This window comes from Polypterus senegalus, chromosome 3 (assembly GCF_016835505.1).
Source record: "Polypterus senegalus isolate Bchr_013 chromosome 3, ASM1683550v1, whole genome shotgun sequence".
NCBI lineage: Eukaryota > Metazoa > Chordata > Cladistia > Polypteriformes > Polypteridae > Polypterus > Polypterus senegalus.
In genome coordinates, this window is record NC_053156.1 from 213,026,560 (window position 1) to 213,051,709 (window position 25,150).

At 37.5% G+C, this 25,150-nt stretch overlaps 1 protein-coding gene across 1 annotated transcript in view; it reads left to right on the forward strand.

Moving 5' to 3' along the window:
- Nucleotides 1–25,150, forward strand: part of LOC120526647 (triadin-like) — a 200,871-nt gene that overhangs the window by 83,459 nt on the left and 92,262 nt on the right. The window contains exons 11-12 of the mRNA XM_039749804.1: nucleotides 2,169–2,216; nucleotides 20,765–20,803. Coding sequence (XP_039605738.1) covers nucleotides 2,169–2,216; nucleotides 20,765–20,803 — 87 coding nt within the window. The remainder of the gene's footprint in view (nucleotides 1–2,168; nucleotides 2,217–20,764; nucleotides 20,804–25,150) is intronic.

Here is a 25,150-nt window from a genome sequence, read left to right on the forward strand (position 1 = left end):
AAAATACACTGTGAGATGAAGCATCCCCTCAACAAATCCTTTTGGTTCACATATATACAGTAGATACACTGAGGATGTATTTTACAATTTCTTGGCTGAGAAAGAATATTTCCCTGTAACAAAAAACTCTGCACCCTTAAGCAGATTGCAAGGAATCCATGATTGCCTATTGAGATGAACAGTGCTGCCCTTTTAATGGAACTTACAGGTCATTTGCAAAATAAAGTTGTCTAAAATGGCACCTCCACACAGTTTTTATGGCTTTTCTTTCAGGAAATATAAAAACTCATCCCATGCAAAGTTTCAGTTGGTTGAGACCAGTGGTTCTCAAACACATTCCCGGGGATCCTATGTGTATTATCTGTAACTAGTTTTACAATCCATGAAATCTAAGTGATTTCATTTAATTCACTGGTCTTTTTCCCTTTCTCTTCTTCTGCATCCACAGCATTGTGATTTCTACATTACAATACATTTGCAGATATTTGTATTTTTGCTATAGCTTTAAATGCTTGACTCTCTTTTGTTGTTTTCCTATTAGTTTGCTTTTTTCTGTGTGATTTACTCTTATTTATATCCTAATAATGACAATTAACAATGAGCAGAGCAGACATCCAGGCAGAGGACACTGAACGCTGAAAGGCTGTATCTACTTCAGCAACCGACCCCCTAATGTGCTCATTAGTAGATAATGTATATAATGAACTAAAGAACCAGAACACCTGTAATGCCAGAATGGAAATCATGATGATGATGAAAATCTTAAAACCCAAGTTTAAAAAAATCACTCAGTTATCTACATCTTACACACATAAATGCTTGGTGCATTCTAATAAAAAATTTGCAAACTGAGTTTTGTAATTTCGGTGTTGACCCCAAAACACAGAAAGTGAGAAATAGCTGCTTGCTTAGTTAGGCAGGGAGTCCAATTAATAAAACAAGTTGGTGAAAACAAAAACCTGTAGAAGTGCTAAAGCAAATTAAGTAGCTGTCTGGATGTGAGAGAAGCACACAAGTAAGTGTTGTTACATTAGAAGAAACAAATAGACAAGTCACCTGAGATAACAGAGATAAAGAGACCGTGACACCTGTTTATAAAAAGTAAAATAAATTTGTATATCTTGTCTGACAATGGCTTTTTGATAAACAGAGCAATAATATCAATTTAACTTTTCAACTTTTATACATCTTTATTAATGTACTTTAATAAAATGTATACTTTCACAAGTACATACTGTAAATCTGTGTATTTTCTATAGTATTATATGAAATGCAGGAGAAGTGATAATACTAGAACAGTCCCAGAAAAATTCTATTTCTTTCTCATGAGGGTTATGGTGGCAATGGGAAACACCAATCTTCTTGTTCCACAAAGAAATCCTTGATCACCCTAAAGATATAATCCTTCCAGTGTGTCCCTGATCTTCTCTCCATAGTGCTGCATTAAATCCATGTAAATCACAACTAAAATGCATGTAACCTAATTTGTGGATAATGACTTAGGCTAACCATTTAAAGTGGTCATCTCCACTAACTAGTAAGATGTCCATAGTATCACCCGATACATAAATGTCAGTTTTCCTCGATGTTTTCAAATTGCACCTTCAATATTGTTGTTCCTTTGTAAAAGTGACAATGACAATAAAGATATAAAGATCTATCTATCTATCTATCTATCTATCTATCTATCTATCTATCTATCTATCTATCTATCTATCTATCTATCTATCTATCTATCTATCTATCTAAAAACAGGTAATCAGATTACTTCAATTAGGGCACAACACACCCTTAAGATGCAGAGCACAAGTCACCTTTTTGTTTGGGGGTGGGCGACCTTGACCTCTGACTTGAATCTAATGTTTTTCATTCTTTTGACATGCCACATGGTGTGAAGTACTCTGAATTCGTCTGGCAGGTTTGCCTAGGCCGACAGTTAGAAATTAGGTCTGGAGTTTGAATCCATACAGTTTTCCTTGTTTTTTACTGTCTAGCTTGAGCCTTTTCTTTTTGCCATTATAACCAAGCATTGAGGCTTCATCTTAAACCAAAAAAAATAATTTCAATTGTTTCTTATAAATACCACTTGAATATATTTTAATTAATATTGCTGTAATAGTTTGTTACTATTGGTGCTGTCTAATTGTATGCTAAACCTTTCTTTGCAGAACATGAAAAAGCGAAACCAAAATCTCCTACAACCCCTTCATTGAAAGGTAAGCAAAACCTAACAGTGTTGAATCATATTTAATTTATTGCAACACAAGCAAACTGTCACAGTTCCTCAAACTCATGTAAGGGAAATCAGGATGTAAACAAGTCTAAATAAATTAAGTTACCGGAAGAAGTAAAGTGTAAATGAAACATACTGAGACACTTGATGATGAGGTGATATACAAAAAGCAGCTGGCAGATGTGATAGACTTGTTTTTGGAACAACTGATAGAGAAAATGACTCACTGTAGTAGTCACAGCAGTGTATAAAACCAGGGGTGACCACAAGTAATGTTGTATGGCAGAATATTTTTCATAGTGTGGCCTTGGCTAATATATAAGATTAATAGATACATTTTTGCTTGGGCTGCACATAATAACAAAAAGCTTTTCCAACATTTTCTAGTTTGGTTGATAAACCTTAGACTGATGTATTAAGAAACTTTGGAAAAGAAAGATTGTTTTGGTGATGTTTTATTCTGCAGGGTATTCCCCCAACATGTCATGAGCTGAATGTAAAACCCAGAGAAGAGTGTCTTCAGGAGAGAATAAAGATATTAGTCACAAGACAATTTCAGCAAATCTCACAAAATGGAAATAACTAAAGGAACTTTACTAAGAATTTATAACTTATTAATGTAAAACAACAGTCTTAAACCTACTTAATCACATTGAGCCTTACTGTGTTGGAAGGTCAGGATAATGCTGAATATGGCACGAAACACAAACACCGTCACACAGGGCCAATGTACAGTCTTCAATTTCTGTAAACTACATATCTTTTGAGATGTAGAAGGGAACACTTTACAGACAAGGAAGAACATGCAAACATCACAAATTATAGAGGCACAGAAGCTGTACTAAGTATACTAAATCTGTGATGTACCACCAATAATCACTGTTCCACCCCAGTTACCAGATGTAGTATCATCAATTGCTCCATACAGTGATACAAAAACAACCTTAAAATTAAACTAAATGTATTTTATTGGGTTAATATAGTATGATAACTATGATAAGTATGAAAGAACGTGGTGGTTATGCAATACACAAGAAAATGACTTCTCAGTTTTAGTGTAAAATATGAAAAACAAGGTTAGAAGAAAAGAGCAAATAGTTTGAGCTACAAACTAAATTTAGAGTATGTGCAGAGTTGCAGGATGCAAATTAGGTGAAAGCCTTCAGTTAAAATAACTCTTACTGGTAATCACTCAGACTTTAATATGTAAAGAAAACTGAATGCTCTAAATGTTGGAAATACTACTACTACCACACAGATTCAGCGTCCTGAGTTTAAATCCTACACTTGATTGTTTTCTGTGTATATTTTTTACTTTCTCCATGTATATCTCTGTGTAACAAACCCCCAGATTATTTTTTTTTAATTCTTAATCTCAAGAACCTGTGTGTTGGGGTTAATTCAAGTTTCCAAATTGGGCCCCTATAAGAGGGTGTGTGTGTGTGAGAGAGAGAGGGAGAGTGGGCTCTGTCAAGGACCAGGTGCCCAATACATGGTTGATTTTTGCCTTGCACCACGTGCTGCTGAGATAGGCTGCATTCTTCACCCTCAACATGTGATCCTTAAGTAGATTAAATGAGTCTGATGGTGTCAAAGCATCTACTTGTCACAGACACTGGGGAAAATAATAAACATCTGGAGTCCCAGGGTGAAAATGAAAGTCTTACTGATTTCGGTTAAGTGGCCATCATGGACTAACTCAACATTGTACGGTGCACTGATGTGCAGGTGTTATAATTTATGTTCATTGTAAATTAAGTACTTTTCTCTTGCAGCTCTCGTCATTTTCGACCATGTAATAAAACACTAGTGTCTTTGTGTGTGTGTCCTCCAAGCAATTGTTTTATGAAAATGTGTCATCATTAAGGTTATTGCTCCTCATCTATCTGACAATATTTTTCCATCACCAGGAGGATTCAAAGTATCAATAATAGCAGGCTACAAAGAAGCAAAAAAATAATTAAAAGGATATTACAGACTGCTAAGGTTTTAAAATAGAAACATACATGAAAGACTATAAACTACATCTGTTGTTCCATCTGTACTATGCACTATTATTGGCATTCAATCTTGATTAAAATATGGATACCAATTGAGCATTTTTTGAAACTGACAGGTCGAGTTTTCCAGACTTTATATTCCCTTTTGCTAAGATCCTCACCTTGTTTATCCTGGAAACTTTAAGAGGGCCTGACTCTTATAATTTAGTGCACATTCTGGACTAAAGGCTTTCATTAGCAAAGGTGCAGAAAGTCAATTATATGTTAGAAAGACTATTTTTAAAATGGATGCAGTAGTTTGAAAATGAAATGATTTCAACAGAAAAACAGAAGTTAATCGCCTATCCACCCTAATGAGAGGCTGCACATCCTAATGCTATGTGATTAATTTTGACACAAGATTTTTATTTTTTAAAAACAGAAAAGACCATGCTCATTACAGAAAATCTGGAACAGAGAGAACCAGAAAGTGTTTACTGCAGGAACTCGGATGTTTTTCATATTCTATCATTTCCAACCAGTGCATTGTCAGCTAGTAAAATAAAATTTAAATTAATGTAGTACTGTTGCAGTTGTTGAGAGCATTTTAAACATTTCTATCTCCAAAGATATTTTTTGGCACAAAATGTGGCTGACTCACATTTTCTGTAAAGGAACATAAGTTGTTGTGAAACTCACTAATTTAAAATGGCAGGCCGTTGACATCCTGTCAGAAAAGTGTAAATGCAACATAACGTAGCTCTAAGCAGCACTTTGAACTGTCACATCAGTCTGAAGCATAATTACAACGATAGCTAAAATAACTTACGAGAAGCAGCTAACCAGGTTTAACTGTCAAGATGTTTGTGTAATTTATTATTCTTGGTATAATTTATATAATTTCTTAAAACCTTAATCTAGAGTATTTTATAAAAATCACTAAAAATCAATATAAATAAGTAATAAATAATCACATCTACTAATATTAATTAGAAAATCACATCTTTGACCAGAGGCCATTTGAAAATATGCACCACACACATCCTATATCTTCCTGATAAGAAGGATCCAGAAGGACCTGGGTTCAATGACTCTGCTTTCTTTGCGCACCTTTTACATCAACAGGGGAAAATCAGTTTTAATATGATAAGGGAGCTGTGGATGAAAGTGCTATTCTCAGTTTGTGCCTGTCCCCATTTGCTTTCTTATATTCACTTGGAACCTTTATTATCAGCAGTGAGTGTCTAGTCATTTCATCTTGATAATCACACTTGAGATTATTATTTTGTCAGACTTTTTCACTTTTGAGTTTCTGTCAAATGGCAGGTCTATAATTGTTAATACACATGACATGTTTAAATTGCAGTGAAAGATATGGCTGCGCTCACTCAGTCCATCAACATATGATCTACCTTAAGCAGTGCACCACAGGGCACTTTATATGCTGCCCACATAGACCTTAATGCTATGATGTCAGCTTCTCCATTGTATAGTTCTTATTAGATTAGATTAGATAAACTGTATTAATCCCAAGAGGAAATTTAGATGCATACAGCAGCAGAAACATAAAAAACAAAGATACAGACTCACAGGACAAATAATACAATCGATAAATAGATAGATAAATAAATTGTATATTGTGTAGAAGTTGCAAAATTAATTTTGCAGTTAAATTTGGGATGTTGGAAGGAAGCATTGAATTGCCGGATAGCAGTTGGCAGAAAAGTTCCTCAGAGACGCTTCTTAGAACACTGTGGTGGAATGAGCCTGTGGCTAAAAGTGCTCCAAGACAGTCACCTCCTGGAGGGGATTTTTCATGATGGCATCCAATTTTGCCATTATTCTCTTTTCCACAACGGGTAAACTGGCTTTTTGCTTTTTGTACTTTTAATAAACTATTCTAACCACAAATAAATTCAACTGTAGAATTTTATGTCAGTGGGAACAATTATCTACAGTATTTTCACTTTCCTTACGTCATCGGGCCAGTTAATAATTCCCCTGATCACTGATGAGAAACTGGCATGAGGTTTGTCAATTCCTGTCTGTAAGGTTCAGTGTGGGTTTAAGGTGCTTTTGTTATTATTTTTATAATTTCTCAGCATTTGGTTCATAAACATTTAATTTACCATTCATTTGCCATCTTTTCTGTTTGTTGTCCTGTAATTTGTTTGTCATTCACTTCTGAATTGTTGCACCGGTCGCTAAGTACACAGTTAATTTTGACTAGCAAGTGTTCTGCATGCTTCAGCTAACTTACTGTACATAAGGATGGAAGTTAAACAAATTACTTATCTGAATTATTTTCTTCCAGTAACAGCGCACTGCATAATTACATGCAGTGAATACACTTGACTTGAGCATTCATAGTTTTCATACTCTTTCTCTGTACATTTAGCATTTGTTTGCTCAGAGGTTGATGTGCTTGCTGCTTCCTGCGCAGCTCTTCTTTTCTCCACCCTACTGACCTGCTTCTTTTCTTCTTTTGTCGCCATATTTTCACATTAAAACTGATTAACTGATTAACAATTATTTAGTACATTTTCCGTAATTTTTCACTTAAGCTGGCACTTAAGTATTTAATGTGCCTGAAGAATGATTTAAGCTATGAAGAAGAAGGGGGAGTGACGGCGGAGGTGGTCGGGATGAGAACAGTACCCATATGCATGCGCCGCACGACTGGCCGCTGCCAAGAGTTGATTCTATAATAAAATAAAATAAAAATAAAAAGAGGAATAACCTTGGAGGTCAAACCCCGAAAGTGGATAGTAGACGTCACATAGCATATATGTAGCAAACTTAAGGTCAATAGTTCAAAAGGTTTGCGAGCTACGGGTGATTTAAAATTCTGGACAGACAAACAAGCAGTCACAGTAGCGTATTATATATAAATGTGGAAAGGACTATTTCCAACTCCCTCACTATTAAAATAATGATAACATTTTTTGTTTCTATTTTTGGTTGGTTTCTGTCTCTGAGTTTCGATTTTACTGTTTTTAGTGTTTAAAGTCCTATCGAAATGACCTTTGTCTGTTTAATAACTGTGATTCTGGTTTCATTCATCTCTGTTGTTTTTACAGTTTTGCTCATCTCTTCTACAGATAGATTTTGCTCAAAATGTCTGTAGTCAGTTCATCCTACAGCACAGCTTAGTTTTGTGTATAAAACACTGGCACAACATAGGTAGTGCATAGTGAGCAGTTGCACCCGCGCTGGTGTGCCCACAGAGACTGCATGGCTATTGTTTCACAAGGCTTTATTATTAACATGCTTGCCTGTTTTAAACTGTAATGAAAAGGTCAATGGTGTTATTATTCCCACGACTTCATAAAGCTTAATCATGATTATTGAGCTTTTATGTATCTTAAATGCTTAAGGTATCTCACTAATGGTGGTCATTTTTAAATTGGATTTTAATTTAATTTCCCATGAGGGTGTGTTGATTTGTTTCCTTTGCACTCTGAATTGTTTTATTGTGGGAAAGGCTTTTGGTGAGCACCTTTGAATAAAACTTAAGTCCCCTTTCGAATGCACAGATTCTTTTCCTATATACAACTGCTGTATGTTGCACCTCTGTTGCTATTCATGTTTGTCTATTCTTAAACATATCAGCCTTTTCAGATAAACAGTTCACAGTTGCAATGCATTTGCATTTGGTATATTCCACTACCTTGAGACTTCACCCAGGGGTCAGTGTCACTGTAGCTTATTTGTTACATCCATTGGCCTAGCTGAGAAAAGATCTAATTTTCCCAAGTCCCAACGGAAGGCTTTGAATAAAACGTACAAGCAGGAAAGTAGGCTTAATAAATTATAATTTTTAAATATTAAAGCTAATGCCATATTCAAAAACAAATAAAATGTGGGCTTTTTAAACCATTCAACCTGAAAGTGCAAGATCTATAGTTTCAGGCAGCAGATACACTTGTAGAGTTACATTCAACTCTCTCTGGTCAGCTGTGCGTGTGTGCTTTTGTTGTGGTTCTCTCATTCTCTGTATGTTCTCAGTATGCTCTTTATCTGGTCTGCTCTCTTCCAGCTCATCTTGTGACTTTATGTCGTCCTTTTATCATTGGGTCTCATAATAATAAGGATATCTAAACTCATGCTTCTGACATCACAGATCAGATATCAAAACATAATCCATGTTCAAGATTGGTGCTCTTAAACCACGTCAGAAATAGTAGTTTTGCACTCAGATGGGGTGTAGGGTGCAAGCATTTTTGTGAAATCAGTTAAAAATAAATCAATGTCTTCAGCCACCAACCCCCAAAAATTGCACATCCTGAATCAGTACTTAATAGGAGTTCCCAAAAATGCAAGGAGTGTGAGGAAACATTTGTAATAACATTCCTAAAAACTTTGAACTGACAGTTATTCAGAGTCTTTTTACACTTTTCACTTAATAGATGTTAACTGTCAGAAAGCTGTTTCCTTCTTTCAAACTTATCATTCAAAATCATATTCTAAAGACATTTAACAGACAAATGATCACTGACTATTACAAATATGCAGCAAAAAACTAAGTAGGAGAAATAACTTTATTTTGTGCAGTCATTTAACCTAGTTCTCGTCTCTTCATTTCAGAGCCTTATTTTAATCATCATTACAGACTCATTAAATTCTACTTTTGCCACTCTTGTAGAATCTCACTTTATTATCCAAAATAATCTACCTATAATATGCACACATAGCCCAAACAACAACATCAACATTTATTTATATAGCACATTTTCATACAAATGATATAACTCAAAGTGCTTTACAGGATGAAGAAAGAGAAAAAAGACAAAATATATAAAAAATAAGATTAGGCAATACTAATTAACATAGAATAAAAGTAAGGTCAGATTGCCAGGATGGACAGAAAAAACAAAAAAAAAAACTCCAGATGGCTGGAGAAAAAAAAAACAAAATCTGCAGGGGTTTCGAGGCCACAAGACCACCCAGCCCCCTCTAGCCATTTTACCTAACATAAATGACCTCACAATCAGTCCTCATGGTTTTCAGGCGTCATATGGAAGAACTTGATGATGATGGCCATGTGCACTTCTGACCTTTAATCTATCAATGTAGGGATATCACGGTGCTTTGATTGGGTGGTGGTGGCGCAACTCGTCACCAGAGAAAACTGGAAAAAAAACAGCAAAGAAAGTAGGGGTTGGTACGGATTTTGGAGCCACCATGAATGATAATGATAATTAAATGCATATACAGAGTATCAGGATTAAACTAAAATGAATGTATGAGAAAGCCATGTTAAAATAATGTGTTTTTATCAGTTTTTGAAATGCTCCACTGTACAATATTAGCCTTGTGAATTTTTATTGGTAAGCTGTTCAAGATTTTAGGTGCATAACAGCAGAGGGCTGCCTGGCCTCACCACTTCTTTTAAGTTTAGCACTTGTAATTATAAGCAGATGCTAATTTGAAGATCTAAGGTTACAATTTGGAGTGTAAGGTGAAAGTCATTCTGAAATATAGGATGGAGAGAGATTATTTAAGGCTTTGTAAACCATAAGCATTACTTTAAAGTCAGTTCCAAGTTACACAGTGTCGCAAAAATGAGACATATGATTCATGAAAAGGTTTGAGGCAGCCACTCGTATAATTGATTTCCTGGCTGCAAAGTCGATCAAATAAATATAGCACTGCTCTGCACAAAACCGAGTCCAAAACAGAACTGAGGGAATAGGAAAAAGGTGGAGGCTTTTAAAGGGGAAGACAGGAAATGAAGTCAAAGGGGTCGGGCTCATGAATGTCTTCTGCCATTGGTACGAGCCCAGACATGACATCGCAGGGGCCAGAGCCAGCAAGGTCTCCTTCCATTGGCTCGGTCCCAGAAGTGACGTCAAGAGGACCAGATGGGATCTCCCGTGAATGGTCTGCAGGCAAGAGAGAAAAAGAGTCAGTGCACTCTGCCACATCCCAGAATATCTCGGAACTGCCCTTACTCAAGCCCTTTAGCTGCCTCCCATGCACACGTGTGCGACAAGTAAGACCAGACTTGACAGGTCGTGTCCGCTAGGGGTGCTAAATGCGGTCTTAACCTTCGCGGAGTCCATTAAAGGAACCTGCCAGTACCGCTTTGTCATGTCCAGTGTGGTCAAATATTGAGCCTGTCTAAGCCTCTCGAGGAGGTCATCCACATGTGGCATTGGATAAGCATCAAACTGGGAGACTTGATTAAGCCGACGGAAGTCATTGCAAAACCGCCAACTCCCTTCAGGCTTAGTGACCAAGAAATTGGGCTGTACCAGGGACTATGACTTTCCTCGATCACACCTAGTTCCAGCATGTGTTGGATCTCAAGCTCCAATTCAGCCCTTTTTGCCTCGGGAAGACGATACGGACATTCTCGGACTATAACTCCAGGTTCTGTCACAATATCGTGCTCAACCAGAGAGGTCCGTCCAGGGTTTTCACTCACTACCTCCCAGACAGACAGGATAACTGTTTCCAGCTCCCGTCGTTGTCTGGCACTTAAATCCGCACCAAAGTTAAGGCTAGCCGTGTGAGCAAAGAGTGAGCGGGGTTGACAGGAGGAGGGATCAAGATCCCTGTCCTTCCACGGTTTCAGCAGGTTTACATGATAAACCCGCTCCCTCGGCCGACGATTGGGTTGACTCACCAAATAGTCGACGAGTCCTTTCCTCTTCTTAACTTTGTAGGGACCTTGCCAATGGGCAAGCAACTTAGAGTGGGAGGTAGGTACTAGGACCATGACACAATCTCCCAGGTGGAACTCCCAGAGAGCGGTGCCACGGTTGTAATAACGGACCTGTGCTGTTTGAGCCTCCTCCATGTGACTTTTAAGGAGGCGCCGAATCTTTCCAAATCTATTGCGTAATTGCACGATATATTCCAATATATTTGTAGAAGGAAGAGCCTCTTCTTCCCATCCTTCTTTTAAGATATCTAATATGCCCCGGGGTTGTCGCCCATACAATAATTCAAAAGGGGTGAACCCCGTGGAGTCTTGTGGGACATCCCGGTAGTCAAAAAAGGACGAGGGGGTGGAGCTGATCCCAGTTCCTTCCATCCTTGCCTACCACCTTACGCAGCATTTGTTTGAGAGTTTGATTGAACCACTCTACCAAACTGTCGGTTTCAGGGTGATACACCGCGGTCTTTAAATGCTTTATTTTCAGTAACTTAGCAGTCTCCTTGAATGTCTCCAAGGTAAAAGGCATCCCCTGGTCTGTCAAGACTTCCTTGGGGATGCCCACGAGCGCAAAGACCCCTAGTAATTCCCATGCGAACAGCTTCGGGGTATTTGGTAGAATAATCCACAAGGACCAAAATGTACTTGTGTCCCCGGGCTGAGGGCTCTAGAGGTCTGACTAAATCGACCCCAATTCTGTGGAAGGGAACATCAATCAGGGGAATAGGAACGAGAGGAGCATGATCCCTCCTAGGAATTTGTCGCCAATTGACACTCTGTGCAGGAAGTGCAAAAGCGATGAATCTCCTCATTGATTCCTGACCAGTAGAATCAGAGCTTGTTCCACTCCACGGTTTTCTCGGTGCCCAAATGGCCACCTAGGAGATGGACGTGTGCTAACTCACAGACCTGCCGCTGGAAGGTCCGCGGGATTAGCAGTAGCCGTGTCTCGTGCCCGTCATGCTCATCTACACGATAGAGAAGGTCATTTTCTAGCACAAAGTGAGGACCTTGTGGCATCGACTGGTTAGTGCACTGGCCATTGACCAGGACCACTGCATTTTTGGCAAACTTAAGGGAGTCATCATTCCACTGCTCCCTTTTAAAAGAAGCCGGCGTCTCTCTAAAGTGAAACTGTAAAAGGGAGAGAGGGTCAGGGCCGACTTCAAGGGGCGTGGTTTTCTCCTGTTCCGTCTCGGCACTGGTGGATGATGTATCGGCATGCGACGGTTCGGGAGTTGCCACATCACTCATTGCGGCTGCTTCATCTCTCTCTGCCGGCTGGTTACACGTCGTGGAGGCAGCCTGAGACGGCTCATTCCCGTCTGTAACTAGGCCCAAGTAAACCCCAGGAGTGGTGTGTGTCTCACCGCTTTTACTGTAATTTTAGACCAGTCCTGCCCTAGTATCACCGGGTGTGGAAGATCTGGAAGTACAGTCACAGTTAATTTCTGAACCGATCCTCCGTAGCTGATGACACAACAGGCAGATCTGTACCATCGGACTTCTCCGTGGACACAGGTTATACTGTTCTCAAATGATAACCATTGTTGCAGTAGCACAAATAAGCGGGCAACAATGGAAATGTTGCTGCCGGAATCGAACAAAGCAGTAGTTTTGTGCCTGTTTACGATCACCATGCCTATATGTGGGATCACCAACGGGTTAGTCAGAGCACACCAACCCCTCCTCCTCCTCCACCTGCCATATTTTGAAATTGTTTACCCTAGACCGGCTGGGTGAAGCCATGAGGTAGTGTTTTCAGGAGCAGGTAGCAGGCCACCTGTTCTATTACATGGGAGGGCTTGTTCTCCTGTGGCCGTAGCCACTGCCCTACCTTTGCCCATAAGGACCAGGCTTGTTGAGTTTCTCACTCTATTCACCTGCCAGTCTGGGGCACCCCCTAGCTGGAATTCTGGGCTCTGGCTTCACAGCGAGGCGGGCACTCTCCTCTGAGAGAGCATAATAAGCCCCTTTTGCCTCCTCCTTCCGGAGCAGCCCAAGTCTGTTAGCCCCTCCCGCACACTCCCTGGCTTGCCTAGGTTGCCTAGTGAAGCGTGCCGGGTGTAGAGCTCGTACTGGGTCACTCCGAACCACGGGACACCCTCTCCGCCTGAAAACTCGGCCCTGGTACGTTCCCACCTGGATGTATTGCAGGTCCTGTCCCCTTCTCTTCTGTGACTTCTCCATCCTGCCGACTACGCCAATGTCGCAAAAACGAGACATATGAGTCATGAAAAGGTTTGGGGCAGCCACCCGTATAATTGATTTCCTGGCTGCAAAGTCGAACAAATGAATATAGCACTGCTGTGCACAAAACCAAGTCCAAAACAGAATAGGGAAAAGAAGGAGGCTTTTAAAGAGGAAGACAGGAAGTGAAGTCAAAGGGGTCGGGCTCATGAAGGTCTTCTGCAATTGGTGCGAGCCTGGACATAACATCACAGGGGCCGGAGCCAGCAAGGTCTCTTTCCTTTGGCTCGGTCCCGGAAGTCAGTGCACTCTGCCACATCCCAGTATATCTCGGAACTGCCCTTACTCAAGCCCTTTAGCTGCCTCCCATGCGCACATGTGTGACAACAGATAACCAATGTAGTGACATCAAAACTGGAGAAATGTATTTGGATTTTGTTTTTCTAGTTAAGATACTAGCAGCTGCATTCTGCACTAGTTGCAATTGATTGATGTCTTCTTTAGGTAGTCCTGAGAGGAGTGCATTACACTAATCTAGTCAACTGAAAACAAAAGTGCAAACTAATTTCTCAGCAAATTGCAATGTTATAAGAGGTCTAACTTTTGCTATATTTCTTAAGTGAAAAAATGATACCCTAGTGATTAATATGTGATTTAAAATTCAGGTCAGAGTCAATAGTTACCCCTAAATTTTTTACCTCCGTCTTGACTTTTAATCCTAATGGACCAAGTTTATTTCTAATACCCTTATTATGTCAATTTTTGCCAATCACTAAGATTTTAGATTTATCCTTATTTAGTTTGAGAAAATTACTACTCATCCATTCAGAAACAATAGTAAGACATTGTATCAGTGAATTAAGAAAGTCGGGGTTGTCAGGTGTTATTGATGAATACAGTTGTATGTCATCGGCATAGCTGTGGTAGGTCAGGTTATGCCCCAAGATAATCTGATCTAACGGAAGCATGTAAATCGAAAAGAGCAGTGGACCCTGGATAGATACTAGTGGAACACCATACAGAAAATCATGTATATTTGAATTATAATTACCACAACTAACAAATAATTTTCTACCTGCCAGGTAGGACTCAAACCAATTTAAGACACTGCCAGAGAGGCCCACCCACTGACTAAGGCGATTCTAAGAATATTGTGATCAATGGTATCAAATGCGGGATTCAGATCTAAGAGGATGAGAACAGATAAACAGGCTATGTCTACATTTACCCGCAAGTCATTTACTACTTTAACAAGCGTAGTTTCTGTACTGTGTTTTGTTCTAAAGCCACACTGAAGCTTATCAAGAATAGGATGTTTAATGAGGTGGTCACTTAGCTGCATAATGACTGCCTTCTCTAGGATTTTACTTAAGAAAGGCAGGATAGAAATAGTTCTAGAATTTTCAAAAGCAGAGGAGTCAAGATTATTTTTCTTGTAACTACAGCAGTCTTAAGACAGTCTGGGTAGACCCCCATATCTAACGACGATTTTGCTATGTCAAGAATCAATTAGTACGCCCAATACTTCTTTAAAAAAACTTGTTGGTATTGGGTTAAGGATGCAGGTGGAGGGTCTCAATTGACAAATTATTTTATATAAATAAGGTAAATCTATCCTGGTGAAAGAATTTAATTTGTTAAAGTCTCCAGACCCTAAACATCCACACCAACCAACTCAATAATGTGTCTGTCTTTTCTAATTTTATTCACTATTAATATTGTATAGATAGACCTGCCTTTATTAATTTTTACACTATTTTTACCACCATGGAATGAATTTTATTTAGCATGTTATTATTTTTTTTACAATAATTTATACAATGATTTAGCAGGAGTCTTTTAAAAAACATTATGTATATTAATTAAATTCATAAAGAACAGATTAACATTCATCCATTCATTTTCAAACCATTATAAGTCAATTTAAGATATTGAGGTTGTAGGCAGTATTTGACATGACCCATGAATGGATCACCAACCTATCACTGGACACATTCTCACCATTACCTACTGTACACTAAATATGTGGAATCCTTTAAAAAGTCATCTGGAATTTCTGTATAAAGCATACATTTCCAGTTTCGGTCATTCATGAAATTAAGCCCCAGATAAAATTTAAGTTTTTTCTATAAAACTGTCTTATCTCTAATACAGGTATTAGGGACTTAAATTAATATATATTCATTTAATATGTATTACTTTATTTAATTTACAGTTTCCTGTAAAGATTATAGTAGTAGTACTAACAGCAATACTTATTCTTAATTTGCATGTTCAACCAACATGCAACACATTGACTTTCTCAGGCACTATGATAAAAAATACATAGCTTCACTTTATTTAATAAAAAACACAAATCAGCTACCTTGTGTAGTCTTTATTCTGTTTCCATACAACTCGTTCAGTTTTGCTCCCGATACCTAAAACTTTGTAGAGAATAACCCTGAAAAAACCTCCAGTGTAGATGGCTAGTCGGTGAGGTCAGGTCCGTAACAAGTGTGCCCACACTAATGATAAAGGCTTTGAACTATAACCACAGAGGTTAAAGGTTCAGTCTTTACCACACACACATATACACATACACACGCACACACACACACACACACAGTATGTGACCCAGATTGATTCAGTTCACCTGACAGTGCTCCCAAGGTATATATATATATATATGAGCAATGTGTCCCTATGATTAATAATAAGCTAATTATGGGAACATGAACCTCATTTCCTCATCAAACAGCAGATTGATTTGGCAAAATCCAGATTATTTATTCATGCCAGTTCTATGGCTATTGCAGGTTCTACAAAACACTTTTTGCCATACAGGCTGCAATCACCAAATCGGATATGCTTATTTCTCATTAGGAAAATGTTAAAACACAATATGATACATATAACAAAATGTAAATGTAACTGCTAACCTATTGTCATTTCTTTTGATATTCCTTTCCACATTTTTGGTATTGTTTATTCATTTTTACTTATTTTATTTCATTTTACTTACTGATATTTTGATATTAAGTATATTGTACACATATGATATTGTTACTAACATTCCAGTAGGGGGCACATACTGTCTGCTTTTTGGATTGTGAAGGGTTGCACACCATAAAATGTACCCTGAAAATTTCCCATGTTTAATTTTAAAGCTATTGTTGGTGACTGGTGTTACAGTTGTTTATAAAAGCAAGAGCAATTATATACAGAGAAATACTGCATAATAATGGCTCCAACAGTTACCAAACAATGAGGTAATTGTTAGAATATATTTAGAACACAGAAAAAAATTGGATTGTGACATAAGTGAGACTGCAGTCACCTTACAATGTGTGCTAGATCTTTTCATTTGATCATTTAAAGCTTTTAATTCTGGATTAACTGAGGTCTTGAAATCTGGAGCCCTTAGAAGACTTCTGGGTCTTCCTTGTCTGTCCGGCAGAAAGATGTAGTTACCAAGTAAAAGACTTGCTTAGGTTCACACAGTAAGAGTAAGAGGCTGTAGTTGAACTAGTAGCTGTATAGTTTAAAATCCATGCCACAGCCAAAACGCTGTGCTCCCAGAAGTGAATTTCTAAGTAGAAATAAATAACCAAGGACCTTTTATTAATTATTTGAATGTTATGATACCTTAAAAAATAAACTAACTCTTAAATTATTAACAAAACTTAACATCCTTTAAACTCACTTAATCCATTATGGTATCATAGGAAGTCATCCATCCATCCATTTTCCAACCCGCTGAATCCAAACACAGGGTCTGCTGGAGCCAATCCCAGCCAACACAGGGCACAAGGCAGGAACCAATCCTGGGCAGGGTGCCAACCCACCGCAGGACACACACAAACACCAAGCACACACTACAGACAATTTAGAATCACCAATCCACCTAACCTGCATGTCTTTGGATTGTGGGAGGAAACCGGAGTGCCCAGAGGAAACCCACGCAGGCATGGGGAGAACATGCAAACTCTACGTAGGGAGGACCCAGGAAGAGAACCCAGGTCTCCTAACTGCGAGGCAGCAGCACTACCACTGCGCCACCGTGCTGCCCCATAGGAAGTCATGTAGAATTTAAAAATACATTTACAGTATAACTGTTCTGATTACGATAATTTATAATCTCTTCTTGCTTACTGAAACTGGTTTTATGCAAATATGTGCTGTCATACTAGGTGGCTTATCTGTTGGCTTTTTTCACAGGCAGCTGTAACTCTGAATATAGTAGTTGTTAGCAGTAATTTACAACTGTACCCAATGTATCTTTCAGAAAAGAAGAACAACATTTCAGGATCTGAGTTTTCATAACTGTATCATGTTTAGTCATAATAATTTACAGATATACAAGATTCTACTGTTGATCTCAATTACCATCTCATCCAGGCTTGATTCCTGTTTTGAATCCAATGCTACCCAAACAGGATATGGTAATCCCTAAACCCTGAAATTGATAGACATTGTTAATTGTTAATTGAGTTTAGTAACTTCCTACCAAAAGAGCTAATAAGTTTCCTAAAGTAGTTTTAATGTGTAACTTTATTTTAAAGATATACTGACATAGAGATCAGTGTGCTAGCCAAAAATAGCTTATCAAGTTGTAAAAAGTCTGAGATATATTCATAAGTACAGGGTGGTCCAGATCTAATTATGCAGATCCAGATCACCTGGATGACTTTCATTTATGCGGGGACGATTCCAGTTCAGCGCGAAGACGATTCTTCATGTCATCAGTTCACACACTTCACGATGGTCCAGGACTTTTCAGGTGATTTTCTATGTAATAAACTTAATAAGTTATAGCATAATGAAAATAGCATAATTAGATCTGGACCACCCTATATATTCTAATTGAGGTAAGCAAAAGCAAACAATTTAAAGTTGAAAGTTAACCTAAAACACATTTTTTTAATTATAAAATGTGAAATAATAAAACTATCAGCTGTTTTAAGAAGTGTGTTTGATTATTGTGTAACATGTCCCCAACTCTTTGTTTAACCAGTATTCAGTAATTATGTTTACTAAAATTTAAATGTTCTTTTTGACTTAACAAATGTCCTTGTGTTTTGATAATATACTCCTATGTTTATCTGTCTTAATTATTAACTTTGGTCATTATTTTAAGTAGACTTTGGTGTATAGGCTGCTGGTTAAAGACTTGGAGCAACACCTATTAATAGAGCAATACATTTATTTGTTCCTCTATGAAGATTGAGAGGACATATAATGAGATAGCTAGGTGTTTCAAAGTCTTAGGTTCGGTAGTGACATTGAAATAGAACATTTGGTATAGGAAAGAAGTTAAGCTGTGTATGGAACTAAACACATGGTTGATAGGCCAACATTTGTCAACTTCTACCTTGACCATCTGCCTCCATGATCTGATAAGGGTACCTTCTTACCACTTATCACAGGGCTGTATGGGTACTGTGCAAGATTAAGTGTGTTAGGCCTGACTTACTATGTACAATCTTTATATATAATACACTACCTTGGCAGTTCGTTTGTCTGCCCAGGATATTAAATCACCTGTAGCTTGCAAACCGTTTGACATATTGAACTGAAATTAGGTACACATATACTATGTGACGTCTATTATCCGCTTTTGGGGTGATGATTGACCTCTAAGGTTTGTTTATTTTTTTATTTTATTTTATTGTAGAATCAACTCTCACAAGCAGGGTGACCGTGTAGCACATGCGTACAGGCGCCGTTCTCATCCCTACCACCTTTGCCGTCACTTCCCCTACCTCTTCATATTTTAAATCATTCTTGAGGCAGATTGCCAACTTAAGTGTAAAATTATAGAAAACCTACTAAGTATTTGCAACACAAACACTGACTTAATCAGTTTTAACAAGAACAGATGTCGATGAAAGAAGAGAAGAAGCAGGCCGCTAAGGTGGAGAAAAGAAGAGCTGCTCAGGAAGCAGCAAGCGCATCAACCTCAGAACAAATAATGCTAAACGTATAGAGAGAGAGTATGAAAACAATGAACGTTCAAGTCAAGTGTATTCACTGCACGTTATCGTGCAGTGCGCTATTACTGGTATCTGAATAATTACTGATAAAGCACAACTATTATAACCTTGGATTTTTTGAAGAATACCAACATTAGGCCATTTGCCACTCTTGGTTCAGCTGAAATAATAAAGGTGTTCTTTCCTAAGTTGCAACATTATATATTTTACTGCCACTTTCCTCCCCTTGTCCTCATATGTACCAGTATGCTAACAGTTTTGAAAATGTGGGTAAAGAAGATTAATCTGTCACCTGTCAAACTGAGCACTTCAGTTGTGCGATTACACATCCACTCCTGTTTTCATTAGGCTGCTTCTGGATGTTCCCTGAAATAGGAAAGGTTCTTTCAAATCTCACTTGCAGTTAAAGGGGATGGCCAACGATGATCCACTGTGAGTCAGTTGCTCAACAATATGTATATATCCATCAGTCCATCTAATGAACCCATTTAAAACAATTCTAGAATTACAGAGATCAGGTATCAGTTGCAAAACAAAACTAACCCAAAAGATGTCACCAATCCACCAGTGTCTTTAGGTTGTGGCAGGAAAACTGAATACAATTTGGCATATAAGTGCAGGAATAAGGCCACTGTGAGGTGTCTCCTGAGGAAAAGAGAATTTTATCATGAGGAAGAGGGAAATATTCCTCCAGGATTCAGCTTCCCTAATTGCGCTTGACAGTCTAAAATAGAGGTAGAGATAATGGAGGCTTGGCAAGAGGACAGGCCATTACCAGGCTCCAAGATAAGAGGGTAGTGAGCATGTTACTCTTTTAAAGAAGAGGCCTATCAGCAAATATTTTAGAATGTTTGTATTTGGCAGGAGTAACACAGACTTGGCCTTCTGCCCAACAAATCTAGCACTTTAGTACCTACATGGGGCTTCAGGGATTCTAGGACAGCAGTGACTGCAAGAAGGATGTCTAGACTATTGTCCTTGTAGCCAAGGTAAGGCCATCCAGACCCTGAAATTGCACCCAAGAGTAGTTTAAAGTTAATTTAGGGAAGAAGTATGCAATTATTAATATTATTATTATTATATATAATTATAATTATATAATAATAACCATTTTATACTTATAAAATAATTATATATACTTAATTATAATTATATATAATTATTATATATGAGTGTAAGAGAAAATGTAGAGATATGAAGCAGGGATGTTTCAGTAGTACTGGAGTGGTGGGCTCAGCATGTGATCAATAGCCTGAATACTATGTGTAAGCCCATTACAGGCATTGTTTTGTTTTCCTTTTTAATATTTTACCATACTTATTAATCATTCCCTTGTGTCTTTTATAAAATAATTTCACCATTTCCTATATGTTTTGACTCCTTATATTATTCCGAATGTGAGAAAACAACATGAAAACCCCTCTCCTTTTATAATTCCCAAATATAACTATAGTATAAGCTGGTTTAAGCTGACACCAATTTTTAAGGATATTTGTTAAAACATCAGTATGACCTTTTCTTTTGTTTATTGATTTCTCTACCTTTTTATAAATTTCTGAAGGTTTTCATGAATGATTCTGCCAATAGCATTCAAAGGGCTGATACATATGCAAATACATGTGACTTCTAGTTTATGGTGCCACACTATATTCATGTGTTTTGCCATTAAAAATGTTTTACATATAGTATACAATGTTTAATCCATTTTTAAATTCCTAAACAGATCTACCTACTTCAAAAGAAGAGAAGCAACTCCTGAAGGGTAAGTAAACTTCATATGTTTTTTTAAAATCAAAGCTTTTCAGAGCCAAGTGAAAGTTAAGATTGGCTTTCCTTCTAATACTAGTAATCATGATAAACCATTTTAAATGTGCATAATCATTTTATAATGTGTGATCTCATATTGGACCTCTCATAAATACATTTATATTAAGATTAACATACTAAAAATGCAGAGTATCCTTTCTTTCCCTTAAAACATTTCTAAATTATTTCCTTTTCACTGACAATTTTGTTTATTGTACCTTTTTATCTTGAGCATCATTTAGTGATTCTTAATAAAACTGTCATCACTTCACATAATTACTTGGTTTGGTATTTCAGCTTGACACCCTGTACGTAGAACTCAGACTTCTTTAAGTATTAAACTGCACACTTATGAATTTGCAGTCTAGATTTACTAAGATTAATAACTATCTCCAGAAATAAAGACTTGCGTCCAGACATGTACTGTATATGAGAACCAAGCACAGTAAGTGTTGCAGCTTTGAACACTCACCCCAGCATCACACCTTTCTATAATGTCCAAGAAGTGGCAGAAATATCCTAGAGATGATATTGAGTCATTTAATAATGACTCCTATTGGTCAGTTGTGTTTATTGTGGCATACAGTATGAGAAAAGTGCTGGAAATATAGCTGAGGAAGAGAAGGATGTTACTGAGGGCGATTCACATCTGTATTGCTCAGCATATGATAGATTAATTGTACCTCCTGGCAATTACGGAGGTGTGGATAAAACACTGTCTAGTCACTGTAATTTAAGCCTAGAACAAGTGGCATTGACACTATTTCTAAACAACCACTTTAAACAGAAGATCCAGGAAGCAATGAGTAAATGGCAGTAGTGGCCAAAAAAAAAAACTGAGTCATGCTATGCAAGTAATCATGCTTCGGGGTCAATGTCCACCTGTTTGATTCTGTGAAAACTAGCAACTCTAAAAGTAAAGACAAAAAGTCAGCTGACGGAAACTGTGGGCCTTGGTGACATGAAAAGCACTGCTGGCCGAGTTGGTGAGTGCTGCAGTCATAGCTCTACACTTGGATTACCATGTGGTAACACTTCACACAAAGTGTCTCTTATTCTTGTCTACTTGTGCTATAATTACTCAGTAATTATCTGTTTACCTACAATGTACTTAGACGTTATTAGAATGTATAAAGTATGGGTCTCTTGTTACACTGTATGTACACTGTATTTACTCAGTAATTGCCTACTTTACTACAGTATAACCCATGTAACAGTGTAGGTAAGTACACAATCAAGTATGTAATAAGAATGTGAAATATATGTTTTGCACTTATCTTTAACAATTAGAAGTGCATCTCTTCAAGCAATCCTAAAAGCACGGAATGGAATGGTTGAATTATGAAAGGTTCATAGTGGTTAATCTATAGCTATTGGCTAATAGAATCTTGGAAAACAGGGCCCTTGTATTCTCAAAAGTCAGGAGAAAATCAAGAGGCCTAAAGTGGCCAGGGCAATGAGGTAGAAACAAGCAGAAATAAAAGCTCAAAACCATGATGAAATTGTTCTGGGGAAACAAATTTTAGACATTGAGCCATAACCACCAAAATAAAACAACTCCACGGTCTTCAAACTTGTCATCATTCAAGTATGCAGGACCAGACCTAAGAGAGAGGTTGAATTGTTGTTTGAGCCCCACCTAGGAAAAAAATAGTATGTAATGCCAAAGCTTAGGAGTTGTCTAAACGTGAATAGTCACTTTACAAGAATAGCAGGTAGTCTGAGAGTATGTAATAGAAATATAGATATCAGGGAAAACATAGAAATGGCATCTGAGATTATGAGTGATATAGATAGAGTGGGGCAAAGTATGCAATGTCAAGGCTTAGAATTATACCTAATAGCCATCATGGCACAGTATGACATGTTAAAAATAATGAAAACCTTTTCTTTCAAGACTTTATTTTGAGAGAGAAAGGAGCAGAGGGAAGAAAAACATTTTAAAAACATGATTCCGGCGCCTAGTTCTTTTCACAATATCATGTATTTTTAGCTGTTAAAACTAAGAATAAATGAAAACTAAAAATAGTTCAAAATACATGTAGAAAATAAAATAAAAAATATTTGAAAGTTAGTTTTTCTACCATTTTGCAGACTCTGAGAATTTTTGTCCAGCTATCAATAATTAATACCTGTTGTTCAGTGGAAACATGGTAGCTTAGTAATTGAACCAGGTACATTTTGTTTTTACCTTTCCAATCCATGTGATTTGTCCATAACAACATTTTGCTCAGGTATGTAAAGTGCAGTGATCGATTTTACATACCAATAGTATTTCTCACCACTGCCATAATTACAGCTAATATGCCATTATTAACAACTTTTTAAGAGATCATCTATACCTGATAAATTAGATTTGTGCCCTGAAATCAGGGCATGGCAGCTTTGAATGTTTTTAAAAGCTCTTCTTACATCATTTACATTCAGAAGTGCTGTCAGAGTTTACTGTATTTTCAAAATCCTCCACTTTATATGCTTCGTTATCAGTGAACTAAAATCTATAATACTCTCACTAATCACTGACAAACTGTCATTATTATGACACAACAAATCTCTTTCTTCTACTTGCACTTTTCACTCCTATAACCCATATTCAGCTCTGATGCTGCCTCATATTCTGTCCATCAGTGGCCATCCATCACTACATGTAGTTCACTGGAGACATACGATCTCAGGTATGGCAATGTTGTGCAACTAGTGGCTCATGGGGTTAACTCAGAGATAACAGTAAAGGGGTTGATGTGGACTTGATTGGCCAGTGTAGCAGCAGGAATATTTCTTTGGAAAAAAAAAAGAACAAATATTTTTTAATCTTGATTAATCTCAGGCCCCTTGTATCTCACAGGTTAGTCCATGTAGAGGTCTGGCCTTGCCAATGCGCCAGAGGTGTGAAAATCAAGGTCCACAGGCCAGATCTGTGTGAAAAGTGGTCTACTTCTGCAATATTCAAAACATTTTATATGAATATTTGTGTTCTCAAAATAATCCGTTGTCTTGCATTTCATATTTATTTAGCTGTATTACATTTACATCTGGCATTAAAATTCATCCTCAATGTGTTCAAGCGTTTATCTATAGAGCATAGTGCACTGCAGCTACTAACTACTACTTAGAACAAAAACTGGCCGCTCATAATGTCCCAAGTAGATTATGTGAAAAGAAAGAGATATGTGTCACTGTCATAAAGAACTTTAGTGTTTTAGCTTGATGCCAAAGATGTTACAGTTTCATGAATTAGATGATAGCCATTCCGCTCACTTTTTAATGCTGACAGGTATGTAGGCGTTTTAACTTTCCCTGACTTACCTGACTGTACCCAACATGATTCTTCTGTCTTCTCCGCTGACTTGATTGTTACATGTGCATAGAAAATGTATTTGCATTTTCACTTGTGTTAAATGTGAACGCTATTTGTTTCTGTCCAACTTTGAATGTAGTCTGTGTGATCAATCACTAGTGTGTTTGCACACAGTTTTTTGATATTTCCATTTATGACATATGTTAATGCAGGGGTAAAAGGATGTAGTTGGAATTGAATACAGATTCTTACATCTGTACATGCTGCTTTCTGAACTGATGTAATTCTTTTTAGTCAATGCTGATATTGGTCCTGTTGCTACTGGTAGATTTCATAACCTGCTGAAATGTACAAGAAAAAAAAAGCTGATAAAAACAGAAAACAATTTCAAGAGAGATGAAATTATGAACATGATAAGCAGAGAGTTACCTGCATCTTTTGTTTGTAAAGAAAAGGTGGCAGTAATTATTTGTTGATATATTCTGGTCGGTGTTGGCTATACAGTAAAAAGTATTATTTCTGGCCCTGAAGAATTTTTTATTTGACAGCCCTGTAGTATGTCAGAGTTAGAGGTCTGAATGAGAAATATGAGAACAATGTCTTCTATGTGGAACAATTCAAGAGCAAGACAGTTGTGACTACAGTGGGTACGGAACATATTCAGACCCCTTTGTTATATTGCAGCCATTTGCTAAAATCATTTAACTTAATTGTTTTCCTCATTAATGTACACACAGCACCCCATATTGACAGACAAAAAAAAAGAATTTTTGAAATTGTTGCAGATTTATTAAAAAAGAAAAACTGAAATATCACATGTTCCTAAGTATTCAGACCCTTTGCTCAGTATTTAGTAGAAGCACCCTTTTGAGCTAATACAGCCATGAGTCTTCTTGGGAAAGATGCAACAAGTTTTTCACACCTGGATTTGGAGATCCTCTGCCATTCCTCCTTGCAGATCCTCTCCAGTTCTGTCAGGTTGGATGGTAAACGTTGGTGGACAGC